The 16,171-nt window shown below is 39.3% G+C and overlaps 3 protein-coding genes across 4 annotated transcripts in view; 1 reads left to right on the top strand and 2 right to left on the bottom strand.

The window, feature by feature from the left end:
• LOC117300146 (cullin-2-like) overlaps positions 1-10,168 on the bottom strand; it is a 105,832-nt gene extending 95,664 nt beyond the window's left edge. The window contains exons 1-2 of one of the 2 annotated variants that reach the window (XM_033783865.1): positions 9,990-10,168; positions 64-234 (exon numbers count right to left, since the gene is read on the bottom strand). In XM_033783865.1, the coding sequence (XP_033639756.1) occupies positions 64-182 (119 nt within the window). In that variant the 5' untranslated portion in view covers positions 183-234; positions 9,990-10,168. Of the gene's footprint in view, positions 1-63; positions 235-9,979 lie in introns of both variants that reach the window. The other variant, XM_033783866.1, reaches the window with a different exon arrangement.
• On the bottom strand, positions 5,622-9,002 carry LOC117300255 (uncharacterized protein K02A2.6-like). Its single transcript, XM_033783985.1, has one exon. It carries the CDS (start codon positions 9,000-9,002, stop codon positions 5,622-5,624), a length of 3,381 nt encoding a protein of 1,126 aa, XP_033639876.1.
• Positions 10,169-11,543: 1,375 nt separating the features above from the next.
• Positions 11,544-16,171, top strand: part of LOC117299944 (polypeptide N-acetylgalactosaminyltransferase 11-like) — a 40,798-nt gene continuing 36,170 nt past the window's right edge. Inside the window, exons 1-2 of the mRNA XM_033783560.1 lie at positions 11,544-11,807; positions 14,323-14,840. Of these exons, the coding sequence (XP_033639451.1) occupies positions 14,395-14,840 (446 nt within the window). The 5' untranslated portion in view covers positions 11,544-11,807; positions 14,323-14,394. The remainder of the gene's footprint in view (positions 11,808-14,322; positions 14,841-16,171) is intronic.

A 16,171-nucleotide genomic window follows, 5' to 3' on the forward strand; every position in this document is an offset into this window, starting at 1 on the left:
TAGTTTATGTTCCTTCTACTATTAGAAAATCTCACTATACACAACAAAGTTTTAAAAGGATACGAGAAACGATCATTCCATGTTTTCCTCTTGACATTTCCCAGCTGTATGACTCCTTTTACAGTCTTGAGTAACCTGTCCCAAGTTTCATCAAAGTTGACAACCCTGGGCTTCAAAGACATCACTATAACGTGTTCCCTTAACGTTCAAGTTACACTGCTGAACAAATTTTCGCTGAAAACAAAAGCAGTGTTTCAAATGGATCATACAACAAATGAACAGAGTACAAATGAAAAGAGTACAGAATGTGCAACACCTTGGCAAAATTCCATGCCCCAATTAACCTATTTTTTACATTATTATTATGAATCATTACCGGTACAGTAACTTTTGCAATTCTAAGAGAAAATACCATCTGAGTTACTTTTAAATGGTACAATACAAATCATCTGGTTATGATGGAAGTGTCATGGCTGAGCGGTTAAGAGCAACAAATTCAAACTCTGGTGTTTCTGATCAGCAGAGTGTGGGTTCCAATCCCCAGCCGTGACACTTGTGTCCTTAAGCAAGACACTTAACCAGTTAACCATTGCTTCGTCCTTCGGATGGGACGTAAAGCCTTTGGTCCCAGTGCACTTATCAAAAAGAGAAGAGGTTCGTCCCTGTGTTTATGGCCATGGCTGCTGTTATGTAGTTTCCCTTCGCTGGTTGTGTTTCCCTTATAACGGTTTACAAGGTGCTACATAATTGAGTCTCAGAATCCATCACAGCAATAACCTAGGCCCCTATATTTCTGAAATTTTGTATATCTTAGCGTACTGAGTACCTTGTTTGGTAAATACGTGCGCTAATACTTTGGTATTATTATTATTATATTATAATAATGATTGAAGATGACAACAGATTCACTTCTTAGAAGACACACATGGTATTTAACAAAACAATGTTTTAATATGTTAAATTTGCATTGGGAATAAAGAATATTATATAACACCCAAGCAGATCCTTGCCATTTGATTGGAGGATTGTCCGTCACGTGATAGCAAATAAAAGTACCAATACACGCTGAGTCACTCACCGTGCTTTTTCGTTCCATCCGAAAAGTACCATTGCACGCTGCCAGCGTGCAATGGTACTTTTCGGATGGAACGAAAAAGCTGAGTAAAAACATCACTGCGTGCGCGTGTCTTTGGTAACGCAGCAGTGTTACTGCAAGGCATATTAGTAAAATTACTAGCATTCGGCTTCTACAATTAAAAATTGTAGGCCTACGCTTTGTTTGTTTTGAAAGTTGTATCTTTCAATCAAAATGACAAAGATCTACTTGGATGTTATATAAAACAAATAATGAATGTTTTTCATTCGTGCAATGGTGCGAAAATGTTCATTCGTTGAAAGCTGGAATGTTCCATTCAACTCGGCTCCGCCTCGTTGAATAGAACATTCCATCTTTCAACTCATGAACATATTCGCACCATTGCACTCATAAACATTCATTATGTGTATATCATTTGGGGTTTTTACCCATTTGTAGATGTGTTAGCACTGTATTGTAATATCCACTATGAGTGTTATTATTATACAATGCTTCAACACTACTGTTTGTTATTGATGTTAAGTGCTTCAATGCACATGTGAGAATCTAAAATGAAAGCACACACATGACGTTAGAATATTGTCCGTGTCATTTTACTTGCGCCCTAAAGTACCTGTCAGATAATTACATTGGCGACGAGGATGAAAAGGTAAAGAATTACTGACGTCTGGTAAGCAATCTCTTGTCAAATCATAGCTATATTTTCCAGAGCAAAACGGAAACATTTAGATCAAAAAGACGGAGCTAGAAATACCAGTGATCGTTATATTAAAAGTCAGTACCCTGTATCAACGTAACGTAGCATACACAGTATAGAAGCATGGGCGACTAAACGATAGCAGTAACCGTTGTCACAGAGACGAGAAATCTAAAGACACAACCCTTCGTACACCCTGATGACCAAATGACAACTGGGAAAGCATGGGAAGAATGGATAGAAGAGATTGAATGGGAATTCAGATACTTCAGAATAACTGAACCTGTAGACAAGAAAGATGCTTTGATAATCTATGGTGGGAAAGAAGTTGCAAGATTAGAGAAAAGTCTGCCCAACCCCACAGCAGAATTGAATGAGTATGACAAGCTAAAGACAAATCTCAATGAATACTTCACACCCAAGAAGAACAAACATCATGCCAGATATTTGTTCCTGAAAATGAAACCTAATACTGCTGAAACTACTGCAGCATATTCAGCTAGGCTGAGAGAGCAAGCCAATGAGTGTGAATTCTGATAAACCTGTGATGACAGAATTCTAGAGCAACTAATCCAGACAATTGATAGCAAAATGTTGATCCAAAAAGCAATCAACAAGAAGTGGTCATTGACAAAAATGCTAACAGAGGCTGCACAGATAGAGAATACATCACTGCAGATACGGAAAATGAAATCTTCAGATGAAGCTAGCAGTGTAGCCAAGGTACAGAAACAGCAAAGGTACAAAAGAAAACCAACGGATGGAAAGCACAAATTTGACAAATCACCACCATGCAACTACTGTGGACTGACAGGCATGCACAGCAAAGGCAAAAACTGCCCTGCTTACGGCAAGAAATGCAATAAATGCCAGCGTTGGAACCACTTTGCGAGTGTTTGCAGAGCTGATACTCCAACAAAACAAACCAAAGCTTCTCAACAATCCACTACCAGCCAGAGGTATGGCAAATCAAATTATAAAAAAAATCAGGTGAAGAAAACCACAGCAGAAGAAGAGGAAAACCAGACATCTTCAGATGATGAATTTTTTGACCAAGCCGTCAAACATCTGATTTTCCTGGGTATGATTGGATACCTTGCAAAGTTCATCCCCAGATATTCCTCATTAACGGCGCCCCTGAGAGAGCTGACCCATAAAGATACAAAGTTCAAGTGGGGACCAGTAGAACATGCAGCATTCGAGACACTCAAAGAGAGCATCACAAATGAAGACACTATGGCCTACTTTGACCCCAAACGACCTATCGTAGTACAAGCTGAGGCGAGTTTCCATGAAGGATTATTCGCTGGACTATTCCAAATCCAAGCGACTCCCAAAGGACTCCAACCAGTACACTTCATCAGCCGTACAATGACTGATGCAGAGAAGAGATACAGTCAGACCAAGAAAGATGCACTATCTATTCAGTGGGCAAAGAACGGTCACTACAACCTTGTAGCAGTTGACAAACAAACGAGATACCCAGAAACTCGAACAACCTACTCCACCGCATTCAAACCAACAAAGGAGAAACCTAGGGAGATGTTTGCGACTCATGGAACACCGAGACAACTAGAAAGCGACAATGGCCCACCCTTCAATTCCAAAGAGTTTGCAGAATTTGCAGAAGAAGGATTTCATCACCATCAAGTTACGCCAGAGCATGCCAGAGCCAATGGTGAAGCCGAAAGCTTCATGAAGTTGATGAATCGCAGCGAACAAATTTCCCATCTCCAGGGAAAGAAAACCATCCAAGACATGCTAACCGGATACCGATCAACTCCACACCACGCAACCAATGTCACACCATATGAGGCATTGATGAATAGACCAGTGAGAACCAAACTAGATCACCAAGTGAGAAACAACTCCCCAAAAACCAAAACCTGTATAAGGAGAAATTGAAGCTAAATGCTGAAATCAGGAACACAAAGCAACACAACTTCGTAGTTGGAGACTATGTACTACTCAGACAAGCCAAAAAAAACAAATGGAGTACAGCATATGAACCAGCTTTCTACATCATATACCGCATTGACAGCTCATCCATAGCAGCCAGAAGAGTTACAGAATGACGACTGGAGAAGAGACTACTAACAGGAAGGGAAATGTCTTGAAACAGGCTTAAGCGAAGTTATATAGAAAAAAGAAGAGAAAAAAACAGAGGAGCGCACTTATTTTTGGTTACCTTTGCCAGACTTGTATTTTTTGATCAAAAGGTTTACATTTCAACCTAAGGGTCAATAAATAACGCCTTTTCAAAGCATTGTTCAGTCACTTCCGGTTAAGACAGTTTAAAAGGTCAAGAAAAAGTCACCAACATATTCATTTTTGTTAAGTTCGTAAAGCCCTTTCATAATATGATTAGATTGTCAAAATAGCTTATGTGGTTGAGAAAATATGAACTAAATGAAGTATTGATGTCTGAAATGAAGACTACCTAATCAAATGGGAACCGTATGTTGATAACGCCGGGAACACAGACTACACCAAAACTACACCACGCGCTATATGGGGCTGGATGAACACATGCATACACTACCGTACGTGTACATTACATGTGTTGTGTGTGTACAATCTTTACATACGACCAATGGGAGAATTTCGTAGTTCTTTATACATGAATTTTTGAATTTTCAACCTCGATTTTGAACCGGAAGACAAGATCAAAATGAGGTCATGTCTGCGAGGCGTTTACAAAGTTTTTAATAACCTTTCAGATGATGTATCGATTGTAAGAATCCATAATGTAGATCAAAAGTTATGATTTTTTGAAATAATAAACTTTGAATTTTCATAACTCAAGAATGGATGACGTCATCATGACGTACACTTACACATTTTTCTTCTCCTAATGAATACCTAACTATGTGTGAAGTTTCAAGTTCATACAAGTTTGGGAAAGGTATTTTTGTTAGCGGACATCGAAGATTCAGAAGAAGAAAAAGAAGAAGAAGAAGAAGAAGTATTCAATAAAAAATAAAAACGAACAAAAATAAGAGGTGTTGCGGGCTGTTGGCCCGAACACCTAAAAATTATTTTAAAAATAAATAAAAATCTGATTTGGAAGCCAGTAATTATTCACACATTTTGTAATTTTTATATTTTTTTTAATATGTTTTCCAAGTTACCATGGTAATTTTTAAAGTTTAATAAAAAAATATTTTGAATAAAATGAAGGCAACTGCTGGCTATAGAGTCATACACAGAGTCTCAAAGAACACTTGTATTCACTGCAGATGTTTCTTCCATGTATGGCTTCACCGGGAAACCATACTTTCTCGTTTGCCGTGAAAACAGGAAAAACTCAACAAAACAAATGGGGCCAGTTGAAGTCATCGAAGATCGGTGTGTGGTGTGAACATTTCAATGTCCATCAAGTTTTTGTAATATTCGGGAATAACTGGAGAGTATTCGAGACAAGATGTCTGCCTTCATGAGCATGTTTACATGTGCTTTAACATCAACACTTGAGGGCGCTATAACAATAGTGCGGAGGCATTATCCTACATCTCCCCCCAAGTACAGATTGATGTACTTTAATTCCCAAAAATGTTCAACAAAGTCCAAAAGTGTCCATGAAAAGATCTCTAGAGTCCATGAATCATGTACAAATGTTAACGCTTAAACAACTTTGATAATTTTAAAAACCAAAACAGTAAATAGGATTTTTAGCAAACAAGACAACTGGAATAACAACTTCTAAAAATTCTGCATGGTTTTTATGCAGAGAGAGCATAAACTTTCCAACTCTCAATTTTATAGCCTGCAATGTCTTTCAATGCAGCTATTTGCTTTTTTGGGAACGTTTTTTGTTCTGTTTATAAATCAAGGCGGTAAGGCGGCTTCACTAAACGTCCTGATCGGGTTCGTCATCACCGCTGGTGGTGGAGTACTCGGTGGTGGGGACAACGACGGAGATTGTTTCTCTGGAGAAGTGGATGGAGGAAACTGCTGCATGTTAGTAGGAAGTATTGTCTGCGTGGTTACATCAGAGGGTGGAGACAGTAGTGCATCTGGGTCGGGTGGTTGAGGGGTGTGGTCTGGTGTGGTGACGAGAGCTGATCGATTGCGACGAACTGTGCCAAGATTGGTTTCAACAATGTAAGAACGTGGCTGGGATGATTTAGCGAGGATGGTCCCTTGGCGGTTCTGGTCTCGGATCCAAACTGAGTCACCAGGGTGTAGTGTTGGTAGAGTCGTAGCACGGTGACGAAGATTGAAGTTGTGCTGTTGCTTTGTGCGATACGCTTCTTCTTTCTGTCTGATCGTCTGGTCCTGTTGAGCTTTCGGATGTAGATTTGATGGAAGGATAGGCAGGGTTGTCTTTAGTTTCCTGCCCATCAATAGTTCGCTTGGGGACAAGCCATTTTGAAGTGGGGATGAGCGATACATCAGAAGGGCGAGGTACGGGTCTGTGTTCTTCTTAAGCAGCCCTTTGATCGTGCGAACTGCTCTCTCGGCTTCCCCATTTGCCTGTGGGTACCGTGGGGAACTAGTAGTGTGGATGAATCCATACGTCTTTGCAAACTGGAGGAATGAGGCTGAGCTGAATTGTGGCCCATTGTCGGACATAATCACATCTGGGATTCCGTGTACTGCAAAGATTTCCTTCAAGGCTTGGATCACAGCAGCTGAGGTTTGGACAGATGGGAGAGACTTGATTTCTATCCAGCGTGAATAGTAGTCAATAACGATGAGGTAGATTTTCCCTCGATACTCAAACAAATCTGCTCCCAGTCTTTCCCAGGGGCGTGACGGAAATGATGCTGGCATGAGAGGTTCACGCTGTTCTGGTCGATGCTTTGCACATGTCACACAATTGGAGATCATGTCTTCAATACTCTTGGAGAGACCAGGCCACCAAACAGATGTGCGTGCTCGGGCTCGGCATTTAGTGATACCAAGATGGCCTTGATGGATACGATCAAGTATATCCAATCTCATGGATCGTGGGATAACAATGCGATCATCATACAGAAGAAGATCATCGAGGATAGAGAGATGGCTTCGGTTTTCCCAGTACTGGCGCAGTAGTGGAGTGTGTGGCATGTATACGGGCCAACCGCCAATGCAGAACTCCTTTATTTGTGTGCATTCCTCATCTGATTTCTGTGCTGCAACAATTTCGAGTAGACGTTGTGATGTTGCTGGTAGTGAAGTCAACACGTGATTAGTGAAATGCTCTATTTCGGATATCAGAGCTGTGTCGGTTTCGTCTGGTGTACCAACAGGAGCACGGGATAGTGCATCAGCAGTAGTCTGGAGCTTGCCGGGAACATACTCAACAGTCGGACTAAATCTCATCAATCGAAGACGGAACCGAAGAATACGTGGGGGCATCTTGGAAAGTTCCTTTGTCTGAAGGAGAGACACAAGTGGTTTGTGGTCTGTCTCAAGAGTGAAGTGGAGACCGAGGACATAGTCAGAGAACTTCTCACAACCCCAGGTTGCAGCTAATGCTTCCTTCTCGATGACTGCATATCGCTTCTCCGTGTCGGATAGAGAACGCGATGCGTAGCATATTGGGTGACGTTTACCATTGTCTTGAGTCTGAAGCAGAACGGCGCCAATTCCAGATGAAGAAGCATCCGTGGCTACAAAGGTTGGACGAGATGGTTCATAGTGAGCCAGGACTGCAGATGAGAGAAGTAGATCTTTCACTCGTTGAAAAGAACTCTGCTGGGCTTCCCCCCAATACCAGATTGTGTCTTTCCTGAGCAACTGGCGCAATGGCTCGTTAATCTCTGCCAAACCAGGGACAAATTTGCCGAGTTGGTTGACCATTCCCATGAATCTCTGAAGCTCAGTGATGTTGGAGGGGACAGGATATTCTGCGATGGCTGTAGTTTTGCCTTTATCTGCGTGAATCCCTGCTGTGTCTATCACGTGGCCCAAGAACTTGATGGAGTGTTTGGAAAACTCACATTTTTCGTTGAGGGTGAGACCTGCGTTATGTAGTCGTTGCAGGACTGCCCGCACACGTGCATCATGCTCGAGTTGTGTGGCACCATGAATGAGAATGTCGTCCATATGGCAGATGACACCGTTGAGATCAACAAGAACTTGAGACATGGCTCTTTGGAAAATCTCAGGTGCAGAACTGATGCCAAAGGGTAGCCGGTTGAAGCAATATCGGCCTGAAGGAGCGATGAATGTAGTCAAGAGTGTGGATTCTGCATCAAGTGGTATCTGCCAAAATCCGCTCTTTGCATCTAGCTTAGAAAATATTGTACTTCTTCCAAGCTTCGCTAGGCTCTCATCAACTGATGACATTGGATGAATTTCTCGTAAGACGCTCTTGTTGAGATTGGTTAGGTCGACGCATATGCGATGTTTACCGTTTGATTTTGGAATGACAACCAGGCCGGAACACCATGTTGTTGGCGATGTCACCGGAGAAATAACCCCTTGTTTGAGCATGGATTGGATTTCTTTTTCCACTTGTGGTAGTAGTGGGTGGGGCACTTTTCTTGGTGTGTACAAACATACTGGCTTGGTGTCGGGGCACAGTGTGATATGGTATGGCGTCTGAAGTTTTCCAAGGCCAGTGAACAACCCAGGGAATTCTGCTCTGAAGTCCGGCGTCGAAATCTGCTTTACTTCATTCACTCTCTTGATGAGGCCAAGATTGACACATGCTCGTTTACTGAGGAGTGAACATCTCTGATTTTGAATGACGTAGAGGCGCTCAGTGATTTTCCTTTCGGAGTATTGCAGTGTAGCAGTCAGCATTCCTTTCACTGGTAAAGGAGTGCCTCCCGGACCACGAAGTAACTGAGTGGTTTCCTGGAGTTGCACATTGGCAAGCCATGGTTCTGTATCGCTGATGACGGAGACAGTTGCACCAGTGTCAAGTTTAAAGCAGGTGCGATTTCCATCGACTGTAATGAAAGCACTCCAGTAGTCGCTGTTACTTGTGACTTCACCAAGGAATGGTAAATCATCGTCGAAAAAATCTTGGACTTCATGTACCTTTGTGGTGTTGCGTTTGGATGCATTTCCACTTAAGCATGCTGACTTGAAATGTCCTGGTTTTGAGCAGGTGTCACATACAGCATCTTTCGCTGGGCAGTCACGACGGGGATGGCTTGTTCTTCCACACCATCTACAACTACGTGGCTTTGAATCATGTTCAAGGGTGTACTGTTTGGTGCGAGGCTGTCCCTTAGGTTTCGCAACATGATCAATGCTAGAAGATGTGGCCATGTCACCACATACTATGTCACGACTATCCTTTCTAGCTTCTGACTGGCGGCATATCTGGACTGCTTTGGTCAGATTGAGATCGGCTTTGATTTGAAGAGAGTCAGACAGTTTATCATCTAGTACTCCCACAACGATTCTATCTCTGATGAGGCTTTCTTTAAGATCACCATATTGACAATTGTCAGCCAGTCTAAACAATTTTGGATAAATATGTCGATTGATTCATTTGGCAGCTGTTTCTGTCGATTAAATCGAGCCCTCTCGACGATTACGTTGCGTCTGCGTTCATAATGCTTATCGAGAGCTGCCTTAACTTCAACATATGTAGCCTTTTCCTCTTTGATACCGAGTGCAACAATGATATCGTCGGCACATTCCCCCATAGAATATAACAGAGTGCTCACCTGTTCCTGGTCGCCTTTGATGTTGAGGCCGGAGGCGATTCTGTAGCGCTCGAATCTATTGGCCCCTCTTTTGCCAAAGTTCACTCTGGTGTGGTCCGTTTCCACCTTCAAACTTGTCTGGCAAGGGTAAATGGGGTCGTGGGGTGTTTTCCATGTCAGATGTGGGTCTTGATAACCGCTGCCACCATGTAATATTCGGGAATAACTGGAGAGTATTCGAGACAAGATGTCTGCTTTCATGAGCATGTTTACATGTGCTTTAATATCAACACTTGAGGGCGCTATAACAATAGTGCGGAGGCATTATCCTACAGTTTTAATATATGTTTGCATACTTCATATTAACAAATGAAGATAATTATGGCATCGGTTGATATATGGCATCATTATTTTTTTCCCAATTAAAAAAAAAAGGCATAATAGCGTGAAAACTGGTAAGCGGAGGATATAATAAAAATTTGGTTACAAAAAACAATTTTAACATCCATTCCATAGCATGGATGATTGATGATCACATCTTATTTTCTTATTAAATAATATATAGCAATGATTAACAGATTAAGTAGTCTATACTTGTCTTTACTTCACTTGGAGATTCTGCTCTGCCCTGCTCTCAAACTAAAGTTGGGTTCTGTTTGTGTCGTGTGATCCTCCAAAAGAAGATGCAGTATGCCGTGGGTTTAGCTAGCTCATTTGATGAGATGACCACCACACAGTACGTACACGTCCGTACACACACAGCAAGCAAGAGAGACAGGAAGAAACTGCGTGGATAGCGCCCTCAATCTTCAGTACTTATAAATTATTATCATTTTGTTTTGTGCTACGGCAAGTGGCATGGTTGAAACAGCATGCACACTCGTACTCCTCCCTTGTTTAACCGATATAAAGTTTGTATTGATAAATAATCCTGTAATAATGCGGTCTCGCTTACTAATAAATTAATGAGTTTTCAAAAAAATTAATATAAATAGGAGTACAGTGTCAGTTTGTTCACTTAGGCCGTGTCCGAAACGACGACTTCGGCTACAGCTACGTCTAGATCAGCGCGTCAACCAGTGTTTAGCAGACGCGCGCGATCTAGCCGTAGCTGTAGCCGAAGTCGCCGTTTCGGACACGGCCCTATTTTGGTTCAATTGTATCCTCCCCTTACCAGTTTTCACGCTATTATGCCTTTTTCTTTGAATTGGGAAAAAAATAATGGTGCCTTATATCAACCGATGCCCTAATTACCTTCTTTTGTTAATATGAAGTATGCAAACATATATTAAAACTTGATGGACATTGAAATGTTCACACTACACACCGATCTTCGATGACTTCAACTGGCCCCATTTGTTTTGAGTTTTTCCTGTTTTCACGGCAAACAAGAAAGCATGGTTTCCCGGTGAAGCCATACATGGAAGAAACATCTACAGTGACTACAAGTGTTCTTTGAGACTCTGTGTATGACTCTATAGCCAGCAGTTGTCTTCGTTTTATTCAAAAGATTTTTTAATGAAATTTTAAAATTACCATTGTAATTTGCAAAAAATAACAAAAATAAATAATTTAATAAAAAGTGTGAATAATCATTGGCTTTCAAATCTGATTTTTTTTTATTTCCACCCATTTTTTTCTCTTTAAATTTATAATAAAGCATATTAATAAACAGTGATAATTGAATCAACAAGCTGATCGTTTAAATTTTAAAATAAATAATAATATTGATCGGAGTGTTAAAAAGAAAAACCTCCAAAAATATTAGAAAATGATATAAGGCACATGGCTTCTTTAAGCCTCTGTATTTTTTTTTTCAGAATGCTCAGTAAAATATTCAGTCACATGATTTGATCATCATGAATTGTGAATTGAAATAGTGTTTGATGAAACTTTTTCGGTGGGCAAATATTTTTATATGGCCTCAACATTATGACATATTTTTGTACCTTGTAGAAATGCCTAAACTACCAAACTTTTTGCATTTACAAGTGCAAATATCCAGTGGAGCCTTCCTTACGTGTTTCTAAGTTTTGGTCAAGAGAGGAGACTATTTGCTTGGCAAATAAAACCACACAATTTTTATCTTGGGACTGTTTACATCGCGCACAGAGAGGTAAAAGATTTGCCACGATTTTAGGGACACCTCGAAAACAGGACCTCCTACGATACATTAAACGCTAAAGCAAAGTTGCCATTTAGCCCAATTACCACTTGTAATGGTAAGAATAAAAATTTATGCACTATTTACATCTAGCTAGCATGAAGTTTGTCTGGTGTGTCGTCGTGTCATTTTACTGCAAGATGGGAAGCAGTACTAATAGTTGAGTACGGACGACGTGTGGTGTGTGGCCATGATGGAGCAAAACACTAGCCATGGTGTGGTATGGTGTGATCAAACTGCATACATCAAGTCATGGAGGTAAAATCTATTTCTACTCCACTCCACGATATATATTAATATTATGATACTACTTATCCTGTCTCATATGTTTTCAGTAGGATAACAGGAAAATTGTTCACAATCAAACACTATTTTTTTTCCCCTTCAAATCATCTATCCATTTTTTTAACAATAACACTTTCACTTCATGGTGTGTTGAAATTTTTAAAGTTTTGGTTTTACGTTGCGAGAGGCAGTCCGCCATTAACAGTGCTTATGCATGCACGACATTGGAGCAACGTCATATGTTTTCACACCTTTCATTGGTTGGTATTTTATTGAATATTAAGAAGCTAGGGGTATGGCTGGCAAAATAAATCAAACAAAACTACTTAACAAATTTAATTACATTTTTGTCCTAATAAGGCATTATGGCTTCTAAAAATATTAGAATCCAGAGATATCATAAGGCATGAAAGTAAAACACCCACCCCCCCCCCTACTCGCACTTCATAACAATCCGTTTTCCCCCATTTCAGACCAGTAATGTTTGGTTTCAGGAGATAAGAAACCAATCTATGATATTTTCTCTTTAATTAATGTAGACTTAATAAATATTTATTACGCTTATTGAAATTTATTACAGTATGCAAAATTACCATGCAAAATAAAATACACCAGAAATACCAGAGAGAATAGAGACCACAAAATTACTCAACTCAAGCTCTTACTTACAACTAAAATTTTCAAGGGTTGGCTTTAAAATATCGGTTTTAGCCGCTGATTTAATTTGTGGCGGATTGAATTCCAGATTGGTACTGTTCTGGTATATTATACAAATAATGAATGTTTATGAGTGCAATGGTGCAAATAATTATGTTCATGAGTTGAAAGATGGAATCCATCTTTCAACGAATGAAAATATTATTTGCACTATTGCACGAATAAAAAACATTCATTAGGCCCTATTTGTTTTATATAACATCCAAGTAGATATTTGTCATTTTGATTGGAGGATACAACTTTCAAAACAAACAAAGCTTAGGCCTACAATTTTTAATTGTGAAATTACACCCGTTTCTTTTGGGTTGGCCTGTTGGATTCAACAGTGACAATGTGCGTTCTGTACAGCTATTTTGAGATATGCAGACGCCGAATGTAGTATGCGCCTTGTAACACTGCTGCGTTACCAAAGACTAGACACGCGCACGCAGTGATGTTTTTACTCAGCGTGCAATAGTACTCTTTGGATGGAACGAAAAATGCACGGTGAGTGACTCAGTGTGCAATAATACTTTTATTTGCTATCACGTGACGGACAATCCTCCAATACAATGGCAAGAATCTGCTTGGGTGTAAAATAGACTAATGGAGTATAGGCACATGACATTGATTCCAATAGTCCCAGTGTTTGTTTGATGAGAGTATAGCGAAGAACTTTCAATGTTAGATGTGCCATCTTGTTTAAGAGGCTGATTTTGTAACATATTTCGAACACTCATTGTGGTTGCAGCCTGCTGTGACTCGGTGCTTAAACTTCATGCACAGGTCTGGAAGGTGCGTGGAAGTTAGAGTGCCTTGTCACCGACGGCAAAACATGCCACACATGTTCAAAGTTAACATATCTGCCCCGCCTGAAGAAGATGGCCAAACCATGAAGATGCTTATTTAGACATGTTAGAGCCTGATCATGCTGGTTGGCCCATTTCCTTAATAACTGGGAATGGATTGTTTTTCTTTTTTGTTAACTGTGTAGTCAGTCTAGCTATGGTGCCGACATCTTGAAGGTGCTCTATGACATGTATGATCTCGAAAATAGTTTTTGTCTCGGCAGACAAACATAATTTATCATGTACATTGCCTACAGTGTACTAGCACTAGTAGCATACGATGATGAAATAGTTTCCGTCTCCTGAGACAAAAACTTTTGTGACATTGTTTTACCAATTTCTCAAAAACTACAGCACTTCAGCAAGTAATATTTTTAGGGAAGCTTTCTACTATCATTATCTTCAAACCTTGTAAGTTTAATGTAAATCTGTGGACATTTTGTTTTGTGCTACAAAAAGTACCCAGTCCCTTTAAAGCCATTGGACACTTTCGGTATTAAAAAGTATTGTCCAAGGCCCACACTTCGTGTATCACAACTTATATATAAAATAACAAACCTGTGAAAATTTAGGCTCAATCGGTCCTCGGAGTCGGGAGAAAATAACGGGAAAACCCACCCTTGTTCATGTTGTTTCCGCACGTTTCAAGGTGTCATGACATGTGTTTACTATAATCCGTAATTCTTGTTGTCGAGAATTGATAATTGTTTTAATGTTTTCTCAAAAAGTAAAGCATTTCATGGAATAAAATTTCAAGAGAAGTCTTTTACCATTACCTTCTGTAAACCCTGTAAGTTGTTTGTAAATTTGTGAACTTTCTTTTTTTTCTGTTCCGAAAGTGTATAATGGCTTTAAGGGATGCGACAAAGAGCTGCGATTATTGCAGCTAATGTTATCGGAGAGTTAAATAACCGTATAGAAGTGACTGTATTTATTTTCTACAGATGGTGACCAAATTCGTCCAGCAAACAAACAACAACAGTTTTAGAGTGGTGTGAGATGCAGGATTTGAAGAGATGGCCAGCCGACATCTGCGTTGTTTCTGCTTTGGACTGGTGTTATCATCTATTACATGGGCTATCATCATTTATATGTTTTTAGCTGAAGTAAGTCAACGTGAACATGATGCTGTACAAGGCAGCAGGCGTTTTCCCCATCGATTGGTCATCAACCATAAACTTACAAACAATATAGAATTACCAGCTGAAGAACTTTCCAAAAATGATGTTTACGATGACTTTATTAACAAAAACATGATAATTAGGAAAGTGAACATTTCGAATGACCTAAACCCAAAACAAGGTATCAGCCTGAAAGATAGTGACATTACGGATTTGGGAATAATAAAAACAGATGGAGATAGACAATTGCGTGATGAAGGATTCAGAAAACATGCTTTTAACGAGCTTGTCAGTATGCGAGTGGGTTATCATCGTAATGTCACAGACACTCGAAATCCTTTGTAAGTATTACTGTATGTAACACATTGTACTTTAAGACTGAATCATACTTTCCACTATTATTTCCAATTTCAAGGGTAATATCTTTAAAAAAAACACATGTTTTTGTTTTTACTTTGGTGAGTTTTTATCTGAAAGTTTGTGGTGTCGAGTTGCTTTGAGTTCACATAAAGATGATTTTTTCCTTCAATATATGGCAATATGACTAACTGTTTGTTTCTATGCGATAGTCCTAACATACACATGTAGGAGGGAAATAGACTGTGTGAGTCTCGCACATACTGGAACGAGAAAACATGTCAAAAGAAAAACATGATTTTTTTCTGAAGTCAAATGATTGTTTGAATAAAAATAGTCATGACAACTTTTTTGAAATATGTTTTTTGCATTTATTTTAAATACACAAATACATGTAGTTTGTTTTAAATTATTAAAACAAAATTAATTAACATCTATACATGATCTTAACTTTTTAGAAACCCTCTTAATGTACATTTACTAAAACCTTGTTTTTGTACACAAAACATTAAAGCTTGACACAGTTAGGGGGATACCTCAACGACAAATGAAAATGCTTTTCATCCCACACGTCCAAAACAAGCATCCACATAAGTTTTGTGATCGGAAATTGGCAAAATGCTTAATTTTTCGCAAGTAACTGGAAGCTGAGTTCAAAATTAATCATCATGCTTTCTTGGTTATATTTTTGAATTTATTCTGCTTTCATATTGTTTATCACTTACATTAGTTTTATATTCACAACTACATGTACATGTATTTTCATGGTAATAAACTACGATAAACTAAAATAATTGCCTATACAAAACCTCCACACAGAAAACACGTAAGGTTTGGACCATAATGGTCCCTGAAGTTCAAATACGTGCGAGACTTGCACAGTCTATTGGTCACCTGTAATAATAATAATATAATAATTTATTCATTTATATTGCGCCCATTCAATAAAATGTACACAAGCGCATAACAAAATAATTGTAGGCAAGTGGGCCTATAGGAAGTTGGGTTCAATCAATCAATGGCATAAAATAAAGTGATAATTATACATTGTAAGCTATTAAGATGCTTAATTGTGTTGGCTCTTTGAACAAATGGAACTGGAAGTATACACCAAAAAAATTAAACGTGCAGCGATTTTCTTTGCGGATCTGTTCCGATCAAATGATCAAGCAATCAATTTACAAGCACTTGGTGTAGTTAGTTAGAAATACTATTGCTTTTGTTGAAGCTATGTAGCTATGTAATTAAAAAACTTGATTGACCTGCAAAGGTGTAAGCTTAACTTTTACTTCGCTGATTGGCAAAGAAATTACAA

Source organism: Asterias rubens, chromosome 15 (assembly GCF_902459465.1).
Source record: "Asterias rubens chromosome 15, eAstRub1.3, whole genome shotgun sequence".
NCBI lineage: Eukaryota > Metazoa > Echinodermata > Asteroidea > Forcipulatida > Asteriidae > Asterias > Asterias rubens.